At 56.6% G+C, this 26,087-nt stretch overlaps 1 protein-coding gene across 4 annotated transcripts in view; it reads left to right on the forward strand.

Annotated features, from left to right (window-relative positions):
* Nucleotides 1–16,204, forward strand: part of PTPRU (protein tyrosine phosphatase receptor type U) — a 56,605-nt gene extending 40,401 nt beyond the window's left edge. For 3 of the 4 annotated variants that reach the window (XM_069035753.1, XM_069035754.1, XM_069035757.1), the window contains 10 exons: nucleotides 181–488; nucleotides 1,033–1,187; nucleotides 2,516–2,651; nucleotides 2,734–2,883; nucleotides 2,987–3,160; nucleotides 5,163–5,303; nucleotides 7,341–7,466; nucleotides 9,767–9,924; nucleotides 11,028–11,163; nucleotides 13,381–16,204. In XM_069035753.1, coding sequence (XP_068891854.1) covers nucleotides 181–488; nucleotides 1,033–1,187; nucleotides 2,516–2,651; nucleotides 2,734–2,883; nucleotides 2,987–3,160; nucleotides 5,163–5,303; nucleotides 7,341–7,466; nucleotides 9,767–9,924; nucleotides 11,028–11,163; nucleotides 13,381–13,443 — 1,547 coding nt within the window. In that variant the 3' untranslated portion in view covers nucleotides 13,444–16,204. The remainder of the gene's footprint in view (nucleotides 1–180; nucleotides 489–1,032; nucleotides 1,188–2,515; nucleotides 2,652–2,733; nucleotides 2,884–2,986; nucleotides 3,161–5,162; nucleotides 5,304–7,340; nucleotides 7,467–9,766; nucleotides 9,925–11,027; nucleotides 11,164–13,380) is intronic. The other variant, XM_069035756.1, reaches the window with a different exon arrangement.
* Nucleotides 16,205–26,087: the final 9,883 nt, after the last annotated feature.

The raw sequence follows: 26,087 nt of genomic DNA on the forward strand, positions 1-26,087 counted from the left end.
CAACGCCTCCTGCCTCCCCTTGGCACTGCGCAGCCCTGGGGGAAAAGGGCTCTGAGGTGCTGTGGGGCTGTTTGTGCTGCACAGGCAGGAGGGGGGACGTGGTGGCATTGGGGCACTGCCAGGGCTGGGTTCTGCTGGTGGTGCCCATCCATCCATGGGGGCTTCTCCTGTGTCCCACAGGGCCCAAGCAGGAGATGGTGTATGACTTCTGGCGCATGGTGTGGCAGGAACACTGTTCCAGCATTGTGATGATCACCAAGCTGGTGGAGGTGGGCCGGGTAAGGATCCCATCCCTTCCCATCCCTCCGGGCTCCAGCTCTGCTGGAAGCCTCCTCCAGAGAGCCGAACCCCATCCTGTCCTCTCCTTGCAGGTGAAATGCTCCAAATACTGGCCTGATGACTCTGAGATGTATGGGGACATCAAGATCACGCTGGTGGAGTCGGAGACGTTGGCTGAGTACGCTGTGCGCACCTTCGCCCTCGAGAGGGTACGGCCCTGCCCCTGCCCGACCCCTGCTCAGCCACCTCTCACCCTCCACAGCTTGGCACTTAGCAGTACCCTGTTTATTTACCCCAGTATGGGGTCACCAGGGGCGCCTTCCTTTGCCTTTTCCCTGGCTCTGTGCCCTGTGCCAGGCAAGTGGCTCAGCCCTGTGCTGGTTTGGACAGAGAGTGAGCGTTCAATTTTCGTGTGAGTGGGGTGAGATGAAGGACTCTTCCCTCTCCTCTGGGCTGGAGGTGATGCAGCCATCACTCTGCAGCGTGGGAACTGGAGATGGAGCCAGTGCAATTTACACTTGATCTACAGGAATGTCACGTTACTGTCTGGTGATAGGGCAGGGAGACTGAGGCTGCTGCCACCTCCTTTTTCTCCTTGGTGGTTTTTAACCCTCTTGCAGCCAAGAGGGGGGAGCTGCAGGGCTGCCCAAGTGCTGTGTGGTCCATCTGCTTGGATGCTGAACTGGCAAAATCATGGATTCCCCAGAAAATCAGGTGTTTGAGTGACCTTGCCCTCTCACCCTTCCCTTGCAGCGGGGTTACTCAGCCCGGCACGAGGTGAAGCAGTTCCACTTCATGTCGTGGCCCGAGCACGGTGTCCCCTACCACGCCACGGGGCTGCTGGCCTTCATCCGCAGGGTGAAGGCGTCCACGCCGCCGGACGCCGGCCCCATCGTCATCCACTGCAGGTACAGGTGGGGCTCATGGAATGGGTGGGGTTTGAGGGACCTTAAAGCTCATCCCCAGGGCAGGGACACCTTCCCCAGTCCAAATTCCTCCAATCCCTGTCCAGCCTGGCCTTGATGTCCCTCTGCAATGGCATCTGTCTGTGAAATGCCACCACTGGGCTGGTGGCAGCAGGGATGGGGGGCTGTGGCTGGTCCAGGGGGACAAGCAGGGAGCAGCACCGTGTTGGGGCTGCCCCAGCCTGTGACTGGTGACACAGCTCTGTCCCAGTGGGCCGGGTGAAATGGCAGTGGGCAGTTTGACTGCTGCTGATGGTCAGGACGTGGGGTCTGGCTGAAGGGAGAGGCAGGGGGGCAGCAGGACAGCCCCGTTCCCAGGGTTATCCACAGGGCTGTCCCTGCGGGGCTTGGCCACGGGGACACCGGAGCTGGGAGGACACTGGAGCTGGGAGGACACCAGTGACACATCTGAGCAGCTTTGGTGCTTTCTGTGCCCTGAGCAGGCGTTCCCACATGATGTGCTAATGGCTCTTCCTCCACTGGGCAAACCAGGAGGAGCTGATGAGTGGGAGGGATTTTTTTATTTTTTATTTGATTTCTCCCTGTCAGCCGCTTCATCAGCGTTCATTCACCAGCCAGGGTGATTAGTGCCCGTAGCCTGTAATCACTGATAATCACGATGAGTGATTCATCAGCCACAGAAATTGGTTTTTCACTGGAAAAGACTCTGTAGGAAAGGAGCAGGGGGGTGGTTCTGTTCCTGACACATCATGGGGGGGTCATGGCACAGCAGGTCTCTGACTGTGACTCCAACCATGCCAGGGCTTGGGATGTCACCACTGCTGGGCTGGCTCTGGGCATCCTGCTGGGCTCAGCCTTACCCTGAGGGTGTCCCCTGGGGCATTCAGACCTGCTCATGCCAGGGGAACCTCCCTGCTCTCCCAGAGCTCTGAGCTGAGCCCTCCTTGGCACTTTTGGCTGAGATACCAGAGGACTGTTGGCACTTGGATGGTTTAGTTGTCAGTTTTGGTGCAAAAACCGTGTGTTCTGCTGTATTAAATTAAAAATGAACTTTAAATATGGGTGCCCACCCGCAGTCTGACCATCACACACCCCTGGGGCTGTGGCAGGGGTGTTTGGGCAGGTTTAGGGCTAAACCAGGCTCTGGAGGTGTGTGGGGTCCTCGCAGCCCTGCAGGGTTGCCCGGTGCAGGGTCTGTGTGTTGAGCCCTCGCCCACAGAGCCCTTGCTCGGAGCCCAGCAGCCTTTTGGGCCATGTGTGGGTGCCAGCACAGACTGGCAATGTGTTTGCTGTTTCCCCTCCATCCCCAGCGCTGGCACAGGGAGGACTGGCTGCTACATCGTCCTGGATGTGATGCTGGACATGGCCGAGTGCGAGGGCGTCGTGGACATCTACAACTGCGTGAAGACCCTCTGCTCACGGAGGATCAACATGATCCAGACGGAGGTGAGCGGGTGCCGGGGACACGCGGGGCTGCCGTCACCAGCCGGCTCTGGGGGCTCAGCCCTGTCCCCTCTCCTCCCCACAGGAGCAGTACATCTTCATCCACGACGCCATCCTGGAGGCCTGTCTGTGTGGGGAGACCAGCATCCCCGCCAGCGAGTTCAAGCCCACCTACAAGGAGATGGTGAGGATAGAGCCGCAGAGCAACTCCTCGCAGCTGCGGGAGGAGTTCCAGGTGAGCGCCCCAAAACCTCTGCGGCTCCCCTTGTCCTCACCCTCCTGGTACTGACCCCGGCTGGGACCAGGCCGGGCTTTGAGGGGGACCCGTGTACCCGCAGACCCTGAACTCGGTGACCCCACACCTGGACGTGGAGGAGTGCAGCATCGCGCTCCTGCCCCGCAACCGGGAGCGCAACCGCAGCATGGACGTCCTGCCGCCCGACCGATGCCTTCCCTTCCTCATCTCCGTGGATGGAGACAGCAACAACTACATCAACGCGGCCTTAACTGATGTGAGTGTTCCCTGCGGAGGGAAGGGGCCGCTTCCCGTGGGCTCAGGCAACTTTTCATGGCAAAACTTTGCTCGGTTTGGATTTATGGCCTCATTTTGCACAAGGGCAGGAAGGCTCACGGTTGCTGTGTGCAGGGGGAGGAAGGGCTGGGACTGGTGTAACGGGGTCCTGCACCCCTTCTTTTGCATAGCAGCACCCTGCAAGAGCTTTCCTCCTGCTCTCATGAGCCAGGCACTGAGGGACTTCAGGATTTTGCAGTGAAACTGGAACAGGGGAGGAAGCTCCAGGGGGGGTTGGCAGCATTGAGCCCCCCCCGTGCTGCCAGGCTCCCGTGATCCTCCTGCTGCAACTGGGGGGCTCTGAGCTGCTCCCAAAGCCACTGTGCATCCCCCTGGTGCAGTCAGAAAGGACCCTGTGGTGACAAAGCTATCTCCTGGTGGCTGATGATCACAAAGCAGAGCAGAGGATGCTGCAGGCTCCGAGCCCACGCTGAACGATGGGGTCATTCATCACCAACCCCTCTTCCCTTCCCTTGAAATGCTTTGCATGGGCAGCACGGAGCCCCCCACACCCCAGGCATCTTCCCCGGACCCTCCTGGTCACAGCTGAGCGCCGGCACCAGGCTGAGCCTTGTGTTTTCCATCCCGTGGGTGATTTATCCCACTGGATCTCTGTGCGGATCCCATCTCCCTGATTCCTGCTCCCACAGCAAAAGCAGTTTGTAAGGCAGAGTGGGCTGCTGGTGGTGGGGAGTGGCTCTCGTAGCGCTGCAGTGGGATGAGAGTTTTGTTTCCAACTTGCTTGCTGTTTGCGTATCATTTTATCTTTATGCATCACTGAGCCTCCCTTAATCTCTGCTAAAGGATCAGTGAATGAAATATTTTTTATAGACAACAAAGCCCTTTGGATGAAATTCTTGCTGAAGGGATAAAACCCATTTCCCTCTTTGGGTAAAAAAAAAAAAAAAGAAAAGTCTCATTTTCTTTAAGTGCCAAAGTGGTTTGCTCAGTCAGTCTGTCCATCTGTCAGATCAGCTTGGCCTGTGCCACCCGTCACCGGTGCTGGTGCCGGTGGAGCCGTGCCCTGCTGCACACCCTGCTGTCACTTACACCTGTGCCAAAGAGGTGGGTGCCAAGGCAAGCCTGGTGAAATCTCTTTCCCCTTGCTGCTCTCATGGCCCTCCTCGAGGGTGGAAAGCTCTCGCCAAGTGCCGGGGTCTTGCTGCTGCCCATGGACAGGGCTGGGGGAATGGTTCAATAAAGGCATTTCTGTGCGCTCAGTCAGGAGGTTCTGCAGCAGGCAGAGGAACCCCCATCAGCAGAGAGCTGTGGTGGTTCTGTGTCTGAAGATGCTTGAGCCAAACTGTGTTAATTTAAGTGAGCCTGATGCAGTGTTGAGCTCAGCTGGCCCTTGGCAAACCAGCAGCAGGATGACCAAGGGGGATGTGTCTTGTTCAAAGCACAAACCAGAAATGCAGTCATTTCCTTCCCTCTCACTTCCTTCTTACAGTCTCTAGGATCTTTCACTTGGGGTTTTCTTTCCTCCCCCACAAAAAAAAAAATGGAGCCCAGGTCAGTGCTTGTCTCTGCCGCTCTCGGTGCCTGGTGGTGGGGCGCTCTGGGTGGGGGTGATGCAGTGGGTGATGCTTCCAGTCAGGGCCAGGGTGCAGAGCTGGGGTCTGGGGTCTTCTGGGAGCCACGGCTTCTGCTTGCTCTTGGCTCAAATGGGACATCTTTTCCCTAATTATTTATGCAAAATACCCTTTCCCGTGAGAGCAAAATGTGGGTACTTCCATCCTGACTAAGGGCAGGGATCACTTGGATCTCCCCATCACCAGGGCACTGAGGTACCGAGGCTGTGCCAGGGAAACCAGCTCTGCTCTGGCGTGGAGAAGAGGGGATTGGTCCCACTCATCTGGTTGCACTGTTTTTTTGGGGTGTGACAACAGTAGCTCCAGTGTCACCGCCGTGTCCTTACTGGTGCTCATCTTCCCTCTCTGCAGAGCTACACCAAGAGCGCTGCCTTCATCGTCACCCTGCACCCGCTGCAGAACACCACCACCGACTTCTGGCGGCTGGTGTACGACTATGGCTGCACCTCCATCGTCATGCTCAACCAGCTCAACCAGTCCAACTCTGCCTGGGTGAGTGCTGCTGCCCCAGGGACTGCGCTGGCCCCCTGGGTGGCTTTTGTCCTGCCCTGTCCCCATTGGCCTGACAGCGCTGCAGCCCCTGCCTTGCTCACTCAGCAACTTCTCCTCTGCAAGGGGACACGGCACTGTCTGCAGCACTCAGGATTTGTCCCCTGTAAGCACAGGGCTGGCCAGTTGGAGCCAAAGAGGTGTTGAGCAGCAGCCCAGCCTGGCTGCATGGAGTTGGTGTTGCACTGACATTGCGTTGGCATTGTGCTGGCGTTGGTGTTGTGTTGGCATTGACGTTGCCTTGGTGTTGCATTGGCGTTGTGCTGGCGTTGGCGTTCCATTGGTGCTGACATTGCAGTAGTGTTGCACTGGCGTTGTGTTGGCGTTGAGTTGGTGTTGGTGTTCCATTGGCATTGGCGTTGTATTGGCGTTCTGTTGGCATGCTATTGGTGTTCCGTTGGCATTCCATTGGCATTGTATTGGCGTTCCGTTGGCGTTCCATTGGTGCTGACATAGCAGTAGTGTTGCACTGGCGTTGTGTTGGTGTTGTGTTGGCGTTGAGTTGGCGTTGGTGTTCCATTGGCATTGGCGTTGTATTGGCGTTCTGTTGGCATTCCATTGGCATTGGCATTCCATTGGCGTTCCATTGGCATTGGCATTCCATTGGCGTTCCATTGGCATTGTATTGGCATTCTGTTGGCGTTCCATTGGTGCTGACATAGCAGTAGTGTTGCACTGGCGTTGCATTGGCGTTCCGTTGGCATTCCATAGGCATTCTGTTGGCATTCCATTGGCATTGGCATTCCATTGGCATTGGCATTCCAGTGGCATTCCATTGGCGTTGGCGTTCCATTGGTGTTGGCTTTGAGTTGGCGTTGGTGTTCCGTTGGTGTTGGCATTGCTCCAACAGGTCCATGTCCCCCCAGCTGGAGGCGGCCCTGCAGGTGGGGTCTCACCTGAGCAGGGCAGAGGGACAGGATCCCTTCCCCTTCCCTCTGCCATTTTCCTCATTGCTCAGCCCTGCCTCCCTCCTGCTGTCAGCTCTTCAGGGGTGTCTGGTTACAATATTTAGCTGGATCCGAAATGTTTACTGGTGTAAGACCAACAGGTAATAAATCAACCTTTCCAGCAGGCAGCTCTGAAAGGTGACTTTGAGGGTACAGCCCTCACTTGAACTACGCCTTGCCAGGGGAAGTTTTAATACCCAAATTACAGTTCTGAGTCTGGAAGGCTCGGAGATCTTGGAGATTTATAGCCCCTATTAATAACCAATTATTCCTCAGACACGTTTGCCATGCGGCTGGGCCCAGGCCATGGCTGACCTGCGTTGCTAAATGCCCTGTGAAAGTGCGGTGACAAACATCATATATTTTGTGTTGGTGCTGGTTTCCCAGCTGTCACGCTGTGAAAACAATCTCACCCATGCTCTGGGAACCAAGCCATTCATCAGTGCCGTGATGGACATGGGGAGGGGGAGTTGCTCCCCAGGGATGCAGGCTGGGATTGCTTTAGCTTGGTGGGATGTCCTGGCCATGGGACGAGGAACACTGACATCCCACATTGCTGTCACTGCTGGTGGCAGAGTGGCTCCTAAAGCCAACAGGGCTTGAGAGCCAACTGTGAGCAGCCCAGCCCTGCTCTGACATTGTGCAGGATCAGGTCTGTGCTGGAACTGGGGCAGAGCCCATCCTGCCTCCTCCTGACCAGCAGTGTCCATCCCACATCCTCCTGGACCAGCGGTGTCCATTCCCAGCAGTGTCAGCTGTTGTGTCCGTGCAGTGCCAGGGGGCTGTGTGGGTGCTGGGGGTGGACCTGACCCTTCATCTCTGATCCCTCCATGAGCTGGGAGATCCTCCATCCATTGATGTGCTGTGTGAGAAACATGGCCCAGCACCCCGCCCTGGGGCCACCCCATGCCAGCAGCTCCCGGGGGTCCAGCACCAGGCACTCCCTTCGCAGGCGTTCCCTGTCCTGCCTGCTGCCCTGCCCCATGTCCCAGCCCACATTCCCAGTCACGGTGAGCTGTGCTTCTCTCCACAGCCCTGCCTGCAGTACTGGCCCGAGCCGGGGCTGCAGCAGTACGGCCCCATGGAGGTGGAGTACATCTCCGGAGCGGCAGATGAGGACATCGTGTCCCGGCTCTTCCGAGTCCAGAACGTCACGCGGGTGAGCTGCTTTATACGAATAACAGAATCCCAGGATGGTGTGGGCTGGAAGGGAACTTCAAAACCTTGTTGTTCCTGCCATGGGCAGGAACACCTTCCACTATCCCAGGTTGCTCCAAGTCCCATCCAGCCTTCCAGGTGGCCTTCCAGGGATGGGGCAGCCACAGCTTCTCTGGGCAACCTGTGCCAGGGCTTGACAACTCTTTCAGTGGAGAAATTTTCCCCTAATACCCCATCTAAACTGCCCTCGATGCAGCCTGAGGCTGTTTTCTCTTTTTTATCACTTGTTACCCGGGAGAAGAGACCGACCCCACCTGGCTCCCACCTCCTTTGAGGGAGTTGTGGAGAGCAGTAGGATCCTCCCTGACTGCTGGGGTCTCCAGCCTAACTCAGCTCCTTCAGAGGAGGCAGCCCCCGCTCTCCTCCTGCCAGAGAGGAACCTGTAAAATTGCCATTGCTCCATCCAACCTTTCTGGAGTTCACAGCTCCTTGGAGGGTTTTAGAAAACTGCTGGAAGACCTTTTTCCTCCTGCCTGAAGGTGCATCTCTGCCCAGCCACACACATAGCACAGGATGGACAGTCCCCACATGGGCACAGCAGCTCCCCTGGCACCAGCAGAGCCCTCTCCCTGCAGGATGAGAAGATCCACACGGATTTCTACCCTTTGCCAGTGTTGCATGGCTGGTTCAGCTGGCCTTGAAAGAAGACAAATGCAGGGCAGCAGAGAAGGGATGTGGACTGTGGGGATGCAGAACTGCATGTGCAAAGAAGCAGCCGATTTACCTACAAATGTCAGCTGGGAGGAGGTGGCATCCCTGAGGTCTTTAAACTCCTGATGGCTGCCAAGAGGCTGAGGCCAGTGCCCCAGTGAAGGTCACTGGGCAGATGGGAATTAGGGAGCTTGGAAGGGAACGTATGGCTTGGCTGATGGCCCGGCTGGGAAGGTGCTTCGGCGGGGTGGCTGGGGCCAGAGGAGATAAATCCTGATTATCTGGACTCTCAACACAAAGAGGGTTTTGGTTCACGCTCGCTGAGGGAGCATCTGGCATTTCCTGGGTGTCAGCACAAAACCCTACACCAAATATGCTCAACTCTCGGGTGGTAGAATATACTCCAGGCTAAATTAAAATGCAGCGTGATGGAAATCTCTGGATTGACGAGGAGATTCCTCCAAGGAGCAGATTGCTGGAGCAGGGCTGGTAAATGCGTGCAGCCACGTTGTGCCAAGCCTTGCTGCAGTGGAAATGGGTGTTGGGGGTGTCACAAGTGCTCCAGAGCTTTCCCTTCCCTTCAAAACAGATCCCAAAACTTTCCTTCCTGGGCTGTCAAAGGAGTTTTCGTCTGTTCTAATTCCCTTTATTTGTTTCCTCTTCCCACTCTGCCTTCCTGGCTTCCAGCTGAAAGCAAAACCTGGAGCCCGGTGTGGTCAGCCCATCACAGGCACATCACCAGCTCACATGAGAGCTCCCAAAAAGATTCAGAAATTCCCCTGTTTGGGGTGTGCAGATTGGAGTGGGCACCAAATTCAGGAACACCAATTCCCCCACAGGAACACCTGGTCCTGCTGGCTGGAGAAGGTCTGGCTCTCATCCCACTGAAATTGGGTGGATGGAGCCCTCCTGAGTGTCCCCCATCGGTGCCTGACCCCCCCATCAGTGCTTGACCCCCCTTTCTCCTCCATGTGCTCCCCACACAAGAGCTGTGAGCCCCAGGCTGAGTCTGGAGGGGGTGACTGTGGTCTCATCCCATCCCGTGCTCGAGATGCTCCGGGTGCTCCTGAGCAGGAGCCTCACATCTGCCTGGCTCAAGCCTGCTGAGCTCCGTGGCTGTAATCCTGCTCCTGGATCCAGCTAACCAGATTAGGTTTCCAAACTAACCAGATTACCAGGTATTAAGCTCCCGCCTCCATGGCAGCTTCTCAGCAGCCTCCTGGTTTACAGCGAGCACAACAGAGCCACATCCCGTGGATCTTCAGCGTGCAAAGGGAAGGGTGTGATGGAGAAGCCCTGGGAAGGCTCCGGGGCCTGGGAGCAGGTTTTGGGGGATATACAGACAAGCCAAGATGCTGTGGGGTCGGATAAACCATGTCAGTGGGGCTTCTCCTGGGCGGGACGGGGTGGTGGAACCAGTGTGAGCTGGAGGAGGGGGCTGAACCATCCGTGTGAAAGCAGCAGGAAAGGGTTTTCCTCTCTGCCTCTTCTGTCCGTGTGTGGCAAACCCCTCCTGCCCTCCATCCAACCTCCAGTGGAGGCAAGTGAGGGCAGCCCATGGGTCCCAGCTGATGAGTTTTGCTTTTCCAGTTGCAGGAGGGGCACCTGATGGTCCGGCATTTCCAGTACCTGCGCTGGTCGGCCTATCGAGACACCCCAGACTCCAAGAAGTCCTTCCTGCACCTCCTGGCCCAGGTGGAGAGGTGGCAGAAGGAAAGTGGTGATGGCAGGACTGTGGTGCACTGCTTGTGAGTGTCAGCTGGGGAGGAGCAGGCTCTGCTGGGGGAGAGAGGCCTCCAGGTTCCCTGTCCACAGCTCTGCCTGGAGATCCTCCACAAAGCCCTCAGCGGGGTCCCCACATGGGGCTACCTCTGCCACAACATGAGTTTTGGGTGAGGCACCCTGTGGTCACCTCCTGCATGAGGTGGATGCTCAGCAGGGGTGACACCAACCTGCCCTTTGTGCTGGTCCCTCACCCTTGGCAGAGGTTCCAGCCCTGTCCCCACGTCCTGTGTGTGTAACAGGCTCCGAAGGGATGTGGCAGGAGCTGTGCCACCCCCACCACTTGCTGCTCATCGGGGGGGGACAGGGAATAATGGAGTGGTTTGGCTGGGAACGGACCTTAAAGCTCATCTCGTTCCAGTGGGAGGGACACCCTGTACTAGACCAGGTTGCTCCAAGCCCTGTCCAGCCTTGGATGGTCTCCATCCCCCTCCTTCGGGATGGATTGGCTCACAAACACCGAGTGTGCTCCCCTCGGATGGGACCCGGCACGTTCACAGATGGGGAGAGACAGCAGGAGAGCCTTTAATCAAAAACTAATTACGGCCTTGTCCATCTTCGTTAGCTGAAGGATAATTTGAGAACACGCTTTACAAAGCTCTGGCATCGTGTTCTCTCTTCCTCTTCCCTGTTCCCGTTGCTGCCAGGGATCAGGTGTGGTGGTGTGGGAACAGGGGTTCAGCCAGGATTTGGGGAGGTTCCCAGAGCTCTGGGTGGAACGTGGGATGGTTCCTCCAGGCAGCAGCACCACCCTGTCACCAGCCCTGGGTCACCTCTGGGACATGGCAGCTTCCCCAAGGTCACATGGCAGGGCTGGGAGTTGAGCCCAAATGTCCAAAATCCAGCCCTGGTCCAGAAATGTGTTTCCATGCTCTTGTGAGGGTTGGAGGGCAGGATCATTGTCCTGCTACCCCATGGGGCAGGTTCAGGTCCCCATTTTGGGTACAAGGCCCTGCTCTGGGACATCCCCCGGGATGCAGGGTCAGATAGAGAAAGGGAGACTTGGAGGGAGCAGGAAGGGGCTCTGATGCCACCTCCTCACCCCTGACATGTGTGTTTGTCCCACCAGGAACGGAGGTGGCCGGAGTGGCACCTTCTGCGCCTCCACCATGATCCTGGAGATGATCAAGTGTCACAACATGGCAGATGTCTTCTTCGCTGCCAAGACCCTCCGCAACTACAAACCAAATATGGTGGAGACCTTGGTAAGCACCAGACCCTCCCTGTCTCCCTGGCTGCTGGTGCTGGCATGGAGGAGAGGTGCTGGGGATGCTCACCTCCCACAACACCGCCTTTTCCACCATGATGAGCATCATGGGCATCCTCACGCCAGGACCGTGCTGGGATGGGCTGGGAAGTGAGGCAGCTCATCAGAGCAGCCTTGGGCTTGTCTTCATCCTGCTGTGCCAGCTTGGCCTCGGAGTCAGTGCTGGGACTGTTGGAAATCCTCCCCAGGAGTTGTAAGACAGAGTCACATTCACCCAAGGGATGCAGCTGTGGTTCTTTGGAAGGTTTGTGGTGTTGGGAGCAGCTCTGGTGTGGAGTCAGATAAATTCCTGTCGGACTTACAAAAGGGAATGAGCATTTGGAGTGAAGTGAATGGGTGGACAAGCTGCTGGGAGCAGCAGTGGAGTGATATGTCCTGAGGGGGAGGCTGGAGCTGGCAGCAGGTCAGGGCAAACAGCCCCTGCCCTAGTTCAGGGCCCGATGATGGAACAGGGGAGGGAGCAGGCGCATGTCTGTCCCCGTGGTGGAGGGATCCAGGTGCCTCATGATGTTTTAAAAGCAAGTCAGCTGGAAATGTTTACCCTGTTTGGATTATAAAATCCCTAAGTTGCAAAATGAAATGGTTTTGAGGAAGGGATGTGATTTGCATTAGGAATTAAAAGCGGAGGAGAAGGTGAGGGAGGGGAGAGGGGAGCAGGGGGAGGGATGCAGATAATGGAAAGATGATGTGACGAGCATGAAGCCACCAGACCCATTGGGCTAAATTGCAAAGGTATTAAAAAAAGGCAACATTTCCCATCAGGACACGAGCTTCCTCCCGCCTCAAATGAACCTGAACCGGCTATTCTGGGAATCTCAATCTCCCAGAGTCACCGGGAGGCCGGATCCGTGCCTGGTGTGAGGAGCTCAGCCCAGCGGAGAGCACTTCCCGCTGCCTGTGCCTCTTCCCCCTCTTGCCCCTGGGGGTTATTTTTATATGATGATAAATGGAAACAATCCCTTTCCTTAATCCAAAAAGCATTATGTGCTTTTAATCTGGGCTGCCGCAGCCTCCTTGCTTTGAAGTCCTTCTCCCCCTCTGCCCACTCCCACCTGGGATCCCGGAGCTGCCCACCCATGTGGGATAACAGGATTTTTGTGCTGGTGCTCAGGCCCCAATCCCTGTCCTGCAGCTGGGATTTGGGGAGATGAGCTCTCCCCTCTCCCTCCCTGCTGTCACACCCAGAGCGCTCCCACCTGATGTCCCAGTGCTTGTAACAGTGCCAAAATCCTGATTTATTTGGAGTTTTTCCCCCACTCTGGCCGGTTTTGCTCACTGGAGCAGCATCTCCTGGGGATGGGCACTGCTGCAGTCGGAGCTCTCCCGAGGTTTCTGTGCTGCTGTTGTACGAGGGCGGCAGAGCACGGGAGCAGGGCATGGAGAGGAGGACAGGGATGGATGAGTCTGCCCTCACAAGCCCCAGTTCGGGGATTTTTGTTACAAAACTACGAGTCAGCCACTCTGGGCTTCCCCTTTGCGCAGCTGAGGGGAGTGAAGGGTGGGAGGATGCTGACACCATCCCTGGATGTCTCAGGAAAAGGTGGGAGAGCGAGCCCGGTCCTGCCGGGCAGGAGAATTTGTGATAAAGGAACGTCCTGGCAGCCAGGGCAGGGCATCTCCATCCACTCCAACCAGGGCTATTTGCCTGGGTGCTCTCCCCTTTCCCAGCCTCTGCTGCACTCAGAAACAAGCACTCCTCGATTTGCTGCCAAAAGGTTTTATTTTGGACACCTCCTGACCCCAGACTCCATCATTCCCACAGCTCTGCCACCATTTGATTGACAGCTGTCAGTCACTGAGGTGATGAGGTCGCTGAATCCCCAGTGCTGGTTGTACCTGGGGTGGGGAATAAAGGTATTTTCACAGGAAGGGGATGTTGCAGTCCTGGTCTCTCCCTCGGGGCAGGGGGAGGTGCCGTGTGTCCCCAGAGTGCTGGATTTCAGTGCGTGTGGGGCCGTGGGATGTGCCCCAGCAGTGGCTGTCGTTGGCCAGGAGTGGGGTTTTTCCTGGCTGTGGCTTCAGCAGGACTGTCACGGGGCCCCGAGAGGCTGACAGGTGTTTCCTTAAGGCTGTTGACACGTGTTTTTCCTCAGACAGGGACACATTTGGGAAATTCCCTTGGGATGGTAACATCCCCTCTTCTCTCCCCGAACAGGAGCAGTACCATTTCTGCTACGACATAGCACTGGAATACCTGGAGTCCCTGGAGACCAGATAGCACCTGGCCACAGAGGGGCACCAAGGGCTGTGCAGGGGCCGTGCCAGCCGCGCTTCCCAGCTGGACGCTGCGGCCCTGCTTGGGGTGGGGAGGGAAACAGCAAAGGACCCACCGGGAAACCCTTCGGATGCAGAAAACGAACGAACGTGGGGATGTGTTGGCTGCTCTCCATCTTCATCCTCCGCTCTCCATCCTTCCTCCCTGCCCTGGGCATGTCCGAGCGGCCACGGGTGGATCCCACAACTCATCCCGTCCCTTGGAGCCACAGCCTGGGGTTGGTGTGTGCGGGATGAGGCCCTGCGGTGCTGGTGAGTCTGGAGGGGAGGAAGAGGAGCCAGAAGGAGCCGAGGCTGTTCCCCAGCAGGGAAGGATGGATACTGGGAGATGCTGCTCTGTTGTGTGTGGAATTGAAGCTGCTCCTGGAGGAGCCCGGAGGCTGCCAGAGGTTTTCCCTCGGTGGGACTCGCTCTGAGCCGGAGCAAAGACACCCCGGGAGCTCTTGAGTTTTTGCCCGTTCGTGCCATGAGTTTGATCCTCGCTTGTTTTAGTTCTGTGAGTTCTGCCCCGTTGTGTATCCAGCCCTGGACAGGCAGGGGTGAGCAGTGAGGGGTGGGGGGCACTGGCCAGGCAGTGTCCCTCTGCAGGGACCCTCCTGGTGCTTCTGCAAAGCTTCTGAGGGGATGGTTCCCCAGCATCTCCACACCTTCCTCTCCACCTGTAGCAGTGAATTCCTCCTGGTGTCCCACAGGCGCTGACCCATGGGGTCTGCTTTTAACCCCTTGTGTGTCGCTGCATTTGAAGCAAAAGCCTCAAAATTCGGGTCCATCCCAAATACTTCCTGGATGCCACCCCCGGGCAGTTGCCCATTGATGCTCTTGGCTTTTGCTGGGCCTGGTGGGGCGGGAGGGCCGGTTTTGGGGTGGTGTTGGCTTGGGCTGAGCTGTGCTGAAGCCGTGGCCATGCGTCGGGGCTGGACAGGGGGAGCTCCCCACATCCCTGTGCCCCCGGGGCTGGTGGCTGAAGGTACCTGAGGCTTTTTAGCTCCATCCTGCTGCAGGTGGGTGTGCAATGGCACTTTCTCCATCTGATGTTGTGGAAATTACCAGCATTCTGCTCTCAGCCTGGTTGTAATAAAATAAACGGCCTTGGGAAGGTGCAGCCAGAGGGATCCATGTCTGGGGTCTGCCAGGGGAACTGAGGGGAGGTTGGTTCTGTCCTGAGGACCAGGCAGAACCCTTCTGGGGGGGATGGAGCAGAGCAGATGAACTGTCCTCCACATGCTGGAGGTTTCCTGTGGGCAACCCTGTCCTTCATCCATCTGCCATCCTTCACCCCCATCCTCCAGCCCCACCTCCCCAGGGCAGGGGCAACTTCCCACCCTGCCTGCCTGGAGCTGGTGATCCCTTTGCCCAGGGAGCTCTCCCCAGGGAGTCACAAAGGCTGCACAGCTGAAATGGCCGTGTCCCGGAGGAGCAAACCCAGGAGCTGTTTCCATCCACCTGCCAAGGGTGAAGGAGAGCAGGAAGAGCCGTCCCTGTCCTGTCTCCCCTTGGACAATGTGCTGCTGCTGGGGGGATGGGGATTCCAGCACCATCCCAGACCCTCAGCTCTCCCACTGCCTTCCTGAGGAATTCACAGCCTGACAATAACTTATTCCAAGGGCTATTTGACACCACCCCTTCTTTCTCTCCTGCCTCACCGGCCATGAGCCCATTCTGTCTCATCACCAAAAGCTCTTTGTTTACCCCCAAATGGTCTGGTAACACCAGTACCTGGCTCCACCAGTGCTCACACTGGGATAAATCAGTGTCCTTTTCCCAGTCCCCATCTCTCCACAGACCTGTCCGTGCTGTCCTAGGGAAGGTGCTGCACAGTGGCTGCAGAAAGGAACAGAAATTGTTTGGTTTTGTGTGAAAATAGCTGAGCTGAGCCTCCGAAATCCCTGGGAATGGGATGGTTTGGGGGCTGTTCAGCCCTAGGAACTGGAGGGGTGCTGCTGCCCGGGCCACCCCCATCCTCCCTGGGGTCCAGAGGGAGGGAGCGTCCCACAGGGCTCCGCAGGTGAAGTATTGCCAGGAGGAGGAGAGGAGCAAAACTGAAACCCCAGGTAGTCCTACAGAGACAACAGAGACTGGAGGAGCTGTATATGTTTTAAAATCAAGATTCTTTCCTTTTTGTTTTATTTTGATGCCTCCTTGCTGGGTGTCCCTGGGTTTTTAGGGCATCTCTGGTGAAGAGCAGACTTTGAAATCCAAGTGCTATAAAACCCAGCCCATCTCCAGCTCCTACTGAGATGCTCCTCGGACACAAGGCAAGGCCATCCTGTACATAGAAATATATATATAGAAATCTATATATAAAAATATAAATACTGTTCTTAAGATGGATAATGTTTATTGGTATTACAGATTGGAGTGGTGCTTTTTTTTTTTTTTAAGAAAAACAAAACAAAAAAAGGAAAAAAAATTAAAACCCAAGAAAAACACCAAATTGGAACGATTTTGTCTATATGCAGAAAAAGTGATCCTAAAAGCTGGCAGCATCCCAGAGCTGCTGCCAAAGGGACTTGGGACCATGAGGCAGCTCCACCATGGAGGGGACAGGGCAGTGAGACCGAGGGAGGGACACATCTGATGTGGATTGTACCACGCACATCCAGCTGTTGTTAACTGTTTTTTTATTATTTTGTTATATTGTTATTATTTTTGGCTTTCTTTCCTTTGAAGAAAATCAGTTGCATAAATAAATGTTCCAAATTTGTGATGGCCTCTGGAGTTCTTTCCTGGCTCTGAGCTGGGAGCTGTGCTGTGGGGAGCCCTGAGCTGCAGAACAAGCCTCTCCCTCAGCCCTGCCTTTTAAAGGGTATTTTTGGGAGTGGATTTGCAGGGCCAGGTTCCTGCAAAAGCCCTCATGGCACAGATGGGGTTGCCTTGTGCTTCCAGAGCTTTGCTGTTGGTGTCCCCCTGGAGATCTCGGACAGGTTGGGGTTTCCCAGCCACCCTGACTGCCCACAGCTTCTGATGGCCCTTCCCCATTGCTGGAGAAGGTGGTGTGGAGGAAAAAGCATCCCAAGGCCTTTCCCAGCTGGAAAATGAAATCCTGTTGTAAGAAGAGCCTTCAGGAAAAGTTCCTGCATTGTCCTCAGTGATTTATTTATTACGAAGCAGCCTTCGGTTAAATGTGTTGTGATATGAAACACTTCCAGTAACACTTGAGTCTTAATTTAATGGAGACCAAGGAAAAAAAATCTAATTGACTTGTCAGGATTGTTTTTCATCTTTAATTAAGGCTTGTGAAGGAAGCAGTAATTACACTTTACTGATAAATAATAAAAAGGGGGATCATGCAAATTAAAGCCAAGTCCTGCCCTTGGGAAGGGCTTGGGGTGCGTGGGGTCAGCCCTGGCAGGGGTGTCCCTGGGGATGAGCTCCGTGTCCCCAGGGCTGTCCTGGAGGGCAGGGTGGGCTCGGGCTGGTCTGGAGTGAACAGAGAGACAGCAGCTGCTCCCACCAGGGGCCGTGAGCTGTGGCTCATTAAGGTGAAACAGGGAACAGTTCTGTGGGGACACTGGTGGTGGCCACTGGGTCTGGTGGCTCTCGGAGGCCCTGGGAGCTCGGAGGTGTGGGTGGCATCAGTGTCCTTCCTCACCTTCTCCCTGCAACTTCTGGAAGAGGCACGGACAGCCCGGAGAGCCAACAGGGCCTCAGCGCCAGGACAGGAGCAGAAGTCCAGGTGCTCATCCTGTGGAGGTGTCCCACGGAGATGTCCCTGTGTGCCACCCCCGATTCATCGGTGTGGCCCGGTGAGTGACCTGCTGGGGGTAGCTGGGGATGGGGTGGGATGGGATGGGATGGGATGGGATGGGGTGGGGTGGGATGGGATGGGATGGGATGGGATGGGATGAGATGGGATGGGATGGGGTGGGATGGGACCACTCTTTCCCTGCTGTGCAGAGCCAGGAGAGCTTGGCGTGGGCATGGCTTGAGGCACTTGGGTGCCGGTGCTGCTCTGCCAGGCCTGGATGGATCAGAGCTGCTTAAAGGGAGCATTTGCATGTCAATAACCAATCCAAATATGTGTCCAATGCCCAGCTCCTGGCTCCTGGGAATCACTTGCCAACTCCATGCCTCCTTTGTGCTGTTATCTGCAGCACACATGCCCGGCAGGGCTGGTAATAATTTCCCTAAGCCAATGTCATGGTATTGTTGGAGGTGACCTGGATATTCTCATTCCATCCACAGGCTCATTCCCTAATCCTGGCTGACAGACAGTGCTGGGAGTGTTGGGGAGTCCAGCTCCAGCCCGGGGGATGTCCAGCAGCAGCCACAGAGGTGGCGGGGGGGACCCCTGTCCCACCCCTCTCCACCTGCCCAGCGGGGTCAGTGTTCCCAGTGGGTGCTCAGCTTTGTCCTCACCAAGCCCACCGTGGCCATCCTGTCCCTGGAGAGCCCCAGAGCACCCTCAGGACACGGGGAGTGTTGTCAGGAGGTGCCCAGATCTCACCTACCCAGGTATCGAGGGCTATGACCGAGGCAGTCACAGGAACTGGGCAGGGATTCCTCTTCCTCTCCTCCCTCGGTGCTCCAGGGAAGCCGGTCCCTTCCTGGCGGGGGGGTCCCACCTGGAACCCCCACCCCATCCCCCCCAGCAGCTCATGGCCCTTCAGCCCTCTAAGGTTTGGGCTTTTCCTTTTGATGTGGCATTTTGGCAGCTGCCTTGAGCCAAGCGGCAGAGCAGAGGCAGGGCTGGGGGAGGCTGTGTTAAACCCTCCTGATTAACCTTGGCAGATTAATTCATCAAAATGAAACCCAAATTCAATTAATTGCAGTGGCCCGTTTATCACCTGGGATGTCCCTGTGAGGCCAAGAGCTGCCGTGGCTCAGGCCAGGCCCATCCTCTCCATCCCCTCTCTGCTCCCTGTCCTGCAGAGACCTGCCGAGCATCCGCGCTGCCCGAGGAGGCTGGGATGGGACAAACCTGGGACAAACCTGTCCCACTCCTCCCGGGGCAGGGCCACGTGCCCGGGCCACCCGTCCATCCTTGCTGGGCTTGTTTTTGGGCACAAGTGAAGGGAGGGCTGGCTGGGGGGGGTGACCTTGTGGGGTGACCTTGTTCCCATGGACAGCCGGGCCCTGCAGGGATGCCCGGGGCTCTGATTCCACGGTGGGCACAGGGAGCAGAGGCTGAAGAGTTCAGGGATGTGCCCATCTCCCCAAGCCATGATCCAGTGGCACAGACACCGCGCTTTTCCAGAGACTTCCCACCTCTCCAGTGCCCCAAGTGCTGTGGGATGATTTATTTAAGTAGCCTTAACTGGGCTGTAATCTCTATGCTGCTCATGTCACCTCTGAATGCTCCATCCCAAGGCTCAATGGGAAGAATTTGTATTTTGAAATAAATATTTCCTCACGGTGTGCAAAATATCTAATCATGTATTTATCCTTAAGTACTTCCAAAAGTCAACATAATTATTCCAGTCCCATTAAGTTTAATTTGCAGTAAATTATGCATTTAGCTTTAAGTTGAGGTTGTTGGTTAGAGCCAAGATAAAGCTCTTGCTATTTATAAAGCAGTATTTCAGCACAGATACAAAACACAAATGCTTGGACAAGAAAATCCTGCTCGGGAAGTTTGGGGAGAATTTCAAATAGGGAGGTTAACAAAAATATCTGTGGAGTGAGTGTCTAATCACAGATGTGTGAGCACACTCAGTCAACTAAAATGAACTCCCAAACAGCTTCTAGAGGCCTGGTCTGCCAAAAGAATTTTCCTCTGGCTAAAAAATGTGATATTTTTTTCAGGATGTGGTTTTGAAAAACAAATTAATCATTTAACTTTTCTCTTAGTGTCATATCTTTGAGGTTCACAGGACGGGGAAGGTGTTCCTGCTGGAAGAGGTGGAACAGCTTTTACCTGTGATTTATCTGTGGTCTCAGGTGTCCCTGCAGATGAACGGCAGTGGGGAATTGATCTCCCCCTTCCCGAGGAGCCCGGAGCCCTTGGGGCCCACAGGGGATCTGTGACGGCAGATGGGGCTCATTCGGCCCTTCCACGTTAATGGCTCTGCATCCAGGTCTCCAAGGATGGGTCCACGTCTCCAGGTGCCAGACCCTCTGCCTTTCAGGGTCAGTGGCCAAGTGACAATTTCTTTCCAGTCCCAGGAGGTGAAAAAAGTGATGGGAGGACTTTCAATCCCAAAGAAACCGCGTTGGTGGAGCCAGTGGTTTGAGAACTGCCCGTTTGCTGGTGGGCTGGAGGATGGTCCCGCAGGTAGGGGAGGAGTGGAGTCTGGCAGTGGCTGTGTGTGCACGTTCAGGAGAAGATCCCTCAGGGCTTCACCTCTCCCTTCCTGAACCCAGCACGGCTTTATCTGAGCCGGAGTCCTTGGGCTGCTCCCCTGCGTGCGGCGTCCTGGGGAGGGGCTGGGGGCTGCCCCTGCGCCGGGCAGAGCATCTCCCGTCACTCACTGTCACCCTGGGGACAACGATGCTGCGTCCCCCTGCCCTGCCCTGCCCTGCCCTGCCCTGCCCTGCCCGAGCTCCTGGGCACAGACAGTGCAGTGCCAGCGAGGCAGGACTCGCCCAGGGTGCCTGGGCTGCTGCTGCTGCTGATCCAGAGGGCTCAGCTGGGTGCTGGAGCTGCCAGAATTCTGAAGAGGAGGCACCGAGCCGTGTCTGAGCTCCTGGGGCCCCTCCTAGGGCCACTCAGAGCTGAACGTGCCCAAAATTACTGAGGACTTGGGAACACGAGGGTCTGGAGCTGCCCCTCAGGGCTGCACTGGGGCCACAGCCAGGGCAGCAGCTGGGAAGGGTCTGTGGGGAGCCTGGGGCTGTTCCTGGCAGAGCAGTGCTTCCCAAAGGAGCAGTGCCCATGGGGATGGCGAATTTGGGTGACTTCCAGGAGGTTTTGCCTGCAGGGTGGGATTCTGGCTGAGTGCTGGGGGGCTTGGGCACATTTCTCCCCCCTTGCAGGGTGGGAGAACAGCCCATCCATCCATCCATCCATCCATCCATCCATCCATCCATCCATCCATCCATCCATCCATCCATCCATCCATCCATCCATCCCCCTGCCAACATTCCCCGGCTGACATCCTCCCCGCCACGTCCCCGCCATGTGCTGCCATTCACAAGGATTCTTCTCTCCCTCCCGCCTCTCCCGAAGCCTTTTCGCTGCGTTTGAGAGGTTCCCCGCAGCGGCCCCACGACCCCCGTGCTTTGCTCCGGAGCGCTCCGAGCTGCCCCGGCTGGGGCCCGGCGCCGGGGGTGGCTCTGGCCGTGTCCCTGCCGGTCACAGCGGCCTCGGGGTGTCAGATGCTGGCGGAACCCCCGTCCTCTGGGGACCGAGCGCACGAGCACCTCAGGTGCTGCCTGTTGATCCAGCTCTCGCCGCTCCGACACGGAGGGTGTTTAAAACAGCAACAAAAAAGGGAATGTGGAGCAGCTCGTCTGTCCCTGCTCCGCGGGACACTTAATGAGGTTGGAAGAGCGATTGGCTGACTCGGCGTCTCCAGGATTTTTGCTTTTACAAAATTAGAATTCATTCGAAATGTCTGGCTGGGAACTAGGTCTCATTGCCTGATTCTTTCCTCGGAGTTTACGGCAAGAAGCGTCTAGATCACGGCAGGGAGGCTGGAGGGGCTGTGGGAAGGGCTGGGAAGGGGAAGGCTGTCCCTGAGGATGCGCGGCTGGCTCTGCAGACCCCTGGGAACTCGCTGGGGTTCTGGCAATGGGGGCTGTTGGGGTGGGATTCAGGAAGCTGTGGCTCCAAGGAAGGATTAGAAAGTGCAAGAGCAGTTTCTGTGTAAGCCTGCACTGATCCTGCCGTGCATCCACCCCGGCTTCCCTGGATCTCCCTCCTGCCGCCCCCAGCTCACCCCGGGGACGTGGAGGAGCACCAGGGGTCAGGCAGGAGCCTCCTCTGAAACCGGCACTTAAGCACTGAAATGTCGAAACTTTTCCAGAATCATTTCACAGCAAATTTCACACCTTGGTTTGGTTTGGGTTTGGTTTGTATTTTTTTTCTTCTTTTTTATTTAATTTTTTTAAAGGAGGACATATTCTACCCTGTCAAAAATGTCTCCTGACTTGTCACTAGAGACCAAACCCTTCTGGGCATCTCTCCAAGCACCTCTCCTGAGCCAGCCCTGGGTCCTGTCTCTGCAGCTGCCAAGGGGATCTCCCACCCAAGCCCCAGAGATGCTCCAGAGCCCAGTTATCCCCGTGCTGCCCCTGCCAGAGCAATGGGGACTCTGGGAATGGGCTCGTGCAGGAGAGCAGGGCCATGTTCCCTTCCAGGGATGTGGTTTAGTGGTGGGTTTGGCAGTGCCAGGTTCATGGTTGGACTCGATGATCTCAGAATCCTAAATCATGGAATGCTTTGGGTGGGAAGGACCTTAAACCCCACCCAGTGCCACCCCTGCCATGGGCAGGGACACCTCCCACTGTCCCAGGCTGCTCCAAGCCCCAATGTCCAGCCTGGCCTGGGACACTTCCAGGGATCCAGGGGCAGCCACAGCTGCTCTGGGTCACCTGTTTCACCTTTTCTTACAGGTCTTTTCCAGCCTGAGGGACTCTGTGGTTCCATGGTTGTGATTCCCAGCTCCCTGGGGCCCTGTTTGCAGGCACAGCCCATCCCCACCCCCAAGGTGCTGCGGAGGACCAGGGCCAGGAGGAGGCTGGGGGAAGCAGGGAGTAACTGCTGCATCCAAGGCCAGGAAACATCCAGCAGCTCCACCCTGAGGGGTTGCAGGTGATCTCCAGACCAGGTCAAGCCGCTGGGCCATGCCAAGGTACGAACTTCCCATCAAATCATGTTCCCCATCTTGTTTTCTCCTTCCTGAGAGCTCTCAGAGACCATTAAGGGAAGCAGGAGATGTTTGCAAGGTTAAGAGACTCCGTGTCTCAACTCACCAGAAGGTTTGCAGTAATTTACAGCTGCAGGCAGCCAGAGCTCTTCATGGGGGGAAGGGAAATGCAATTTAAGAGAACACAAATAAATAAGAAGCCGCAGCAGCCAACACTCTCCGATTTAATTCCAGCCCACGAGAAAGATTTATTCAGTTATCTGACAGTTTGATCACTCCAGGAATCCCATAGGTCAACCCATATCTACTGTTATTATCTCTGGGCTGTTTCCACCCAGATGCACAGGGAAGATTTGTTAAAGAAATGAACCGAGGAGGGCTTTGATGGGAGCAAAATGGATGGGACCCCCAGGGACCCTCGTCTTGGAGGCAACTCCAGCGATGCTGCTCCACAGCCTGGGCGGGCTCTGGATGGACAGGACCCACCTGAGTTCCCTCAGAACTGCAGAGCTGGCCATCCCAGTTGGCCATCCTGGAGTCAGGACTCAGAGCTGGCCATCCCAGTTGGCCATCCTGGAGTCAGGACTCAGAGCTGGCCATCCCAGTTGGTCATCCTGGAGTCAGGACTCAGAGCTGGCCATCCCAGTTGGTCATCCTGGAGTCAGGACTCAGAGCTGGCCATCCCAGTTGGCCATCCTGGAGTCAGGACTCAGAGCTGACCATCCCAGTTGCTCATCCTGGAGGCTGCTGTGTGTGGAGTCGCTGGGGGAGGAACTGGAGGACCTTTCCATTGGGAAAGCCTTGTGGGACACCGGAGTCCCAGGGCTGGAATTCTGGGGAGCCATGCAGGGTTTGCTGCTCCCAATGCCCCTTGGTTCAGATTCCAGAAAAGGGTGAGTGGGAAGCATCCCTTTAGAACCCTGGGGAATAAAATGCAGGCTGGAAGCTCGTGGGGCACCTGCACCGTGATCTCCACCCTATGGCTCCCCCTTCCACCTTCCCCAAGCCCCTTGTCCCCCCTCTCCCACGTGTCTTTGGGGAGCCACCAAAAACACCCTCTGTGGCACTTCTTTGCCCATTTGGATTATTTTCTGCAAATTAACCCTTTCTCAGCCCTTCCCCACTCCTTCCCTTGCTGTCTAATGATTTCCTGCTGCAGAGAGTGCCTTTTGCTGTCGGAGCTGCCTGGGAATGGCACCAGAAAGCCACGGGAAGCTCTCCCACACAGTCGGGCACGTAGCCACAGAGACATATGCAGAGGGAAGGGCAGCCTGTTCCAACAAACAGCCGGGGTGCAGAGACACAAACACACACAAACAAACAGGCCCACCCGCCCAGAGCACCTGAAACGCGCCCACACGGGCAGGTGCTTCAGTGGGCCTGGCTGGAGCCACTCAGAGTCACCAGAATGCAGGGGGATGCACAGATTTCCCCTTCCCTGCTCCCACAGCAAGAGAAAATGCGAGGCTGGGGCACAAATACCTTGAATTGCCTGCATTGGCTGCCCTGGAGCCAGACCATTTGGCAAAGGTCCCTCTTGGTTTGAGTTTCCCTGGCTGAAATTAAATATTGCCAAGCTCCAGAAGCTGAGGTTGTTTGCAAACCTCTCCTTGCCCAATTTCATGTCTTTTACAGGCTTTTTCATTTGGAGAAAGGCTGGCTAAAGGCTGCACAAGGGTGGGCAGGAAACTGCAGGCCCAGGAGAGCGTGTGGGATGGGTAGATGGAAGCCTAATTAGTGGCGTTGCTTTAATTGAGCACAGGAAGGGGTTGGAGATTTTGTTGAAAATGTTGTTTTTCTTTTGATCCAGGGTTTTTCCAGCATTAACTAAATAACTGCTGATAGCCTGGCTGGGCTCTGCACACCATGCCAGCAGGGGAAGGTGTTTGACTTGGCTCCAGGAGGAGAGATTTTGCATGGAAAAGCCAGCCAGGGTCTTTTCCCTGGCATGACATCCAGGGGTGGGAGCAGAGGGGATTTGGGCACTGCCCACCTGGGAGCTGGGTTTTGCTTCAGCTGTGAGGGGTGTGGGACCCCAAAATGTGAGGGTTCCATGGGGAAAAGAGAAAAAATGCTGGATGTTCCTGGGAAGGAAGGAAGGAGCAAAGCTCGGAAAAGATCAGGCTGCTGCTTTTAATTTTTATTTTTTCATTCTGTAATTGTAAATGTTTCTCTCTGAGGAGCTCACAGAGCTCTGTGTTGACATTGGCTCTTCGGGCCAGAGGGAGGTTTGTGTCAGACCGCAAAGTATTTTTCAATCAAAATAAAAAGCAGCATCAAAAGGGGAATAACGCAACCCCGTGAGTGTTGAAACCTGATGTTTCCCGGTGCTTCTCCCCGGCCTTCCCCGCCTCACAAACCCAAACAGGTTTTGCAGAGCTTGGTGTTTCCAGGGGAGCTCTGCGGGCGGGTTTCTGTGCTCCCCCGACCCCAGCCCCGGGCACGGGTCCCTCCTGAGCCCAGCATTCCCGGCGGTGCCAGGGCAGCGCTGCTCATCCCGCAGCTCAGGGCAGCCTGGAGCCCCCGTCCCCGGGGCGAGCTGAGAGCTGCGGACACTGGGGATAAGGTGAGGGGTGGGGTTGGCAGTGCTGGGCTCACGGGTGGACTTAGTGACATTAAAGATCCTTTCCAGCCCAAATCCTTCTGTGCTCCTCCCCGTGGGCTGGACCAGCCGCGCCGGCTCTGCCCCGCTCCTGTCTGCTCTCCCGCAGCCCCGATGCCCGTGCCAGGCTCTCTGCAGCTGCTCTGGCTCTTGCTGAGGCTGTGGGAGAGCTCACGGGCCCTGGCCAGGAGCTGGGAGCGGTGGAGGGAGGCCACAGGACTGAACCGCGGCTCTTCCTCCTCTCCTTTCATCCTCTGCTCGGTGCAGGTGATGGAGGCAGAGCCCCGGCACGGGTGGTGCTCGCAGGGACACCCCAGGGCAGGGCAGGGCTCGCGTGGTCCAGCCAAAGCCAGGCAGAGCTCGGAGAGGAGGAGGAGGGTCCGAGTGCTTTGCTAAGGGCAGCGGGAGGGACGCTTTGCTTGGGGCTGAGCTGTTTCTCCATCTCATTTCCCCTCTTGATGTTTCCCTCCTCGCCTCTCAGGCTCTCTGTGGGGCACCTCGCTGCCTCTAAACTGCACTTAACGCAGCCCTGAGCGCAGCAAAAGGAAAGGACTGACTGTCCAAAGTGCTGAGTAAATACTGGCAGAGTGTTCCCTTTTCCAGTGCCTGCAGCTGCCCGGGCTCCGGGCTCCCCTGTGCCATGGCCCTGCTCGCTGCCCCCAGGCTGGACGTGCCGAGGGATGCAACCCCCTGGCATGAAGTTTGGGGGTCCCAAACCCTGGGCAGGTGTTCCCAGGCCCTCGGGATGAAGGGCAGGTGTCAGCTCGGGAGAAAACTCTGTCTGGAGCGTGGGGCTTTGGTTTGGCTCCTTCCTCGGGTCTGTCCCAGCTCCTGAGGCAGCGCCTGCTGAAGGGACAGCTTTGGGCTGTGCCAGCAGCAGGGAAGCAGCCCAGGCACTCACCCAGAGCCAGGACTTGGTGCCCAGCACTTAATTAGAGTCCAAGGAATTCACTTCTTCGAAAACTCGTGCTCAAGGCTTGGGCTGCTCCCATGTGAGAGCGCGCTGCAGATGCCAAGGACCAGCTTAGCAGGGGTGTGTGTGTGTGCCCTGCCCGCTCCCTGCCCGCTCCCTGCCCGGGGAGTGCAGGACCAGCTCACTCCAGCTCAGGTCTGCCCGCTGCGCTCGGTGCTGCTCTGGCCAGGAAATGTCTCCGGTTCCACTTCCAAACGCTGTCCTGTGGCTTTTACAGAGGCGGCCGTGTCTAGAGCATGACCCGGAAAGTGGAAAATCCAATC

This window comes from Aphelocoma coerulescens, chromosome 23 (assembly GCF_041296385.1).
Source record: "Aphelocoma coerulescens isolate FSJ_1873_10779 chromosome 23, UR_Acoe_1.0, whole genome shotgun sequence".
Taxonomy (NCBI): domain Eukaryota; kingdom Metazoa; phylum Chordata; class Aves; order Passeriformes; family Corvidae; genus Aphelocoma; species Aphelocoma coerulescens.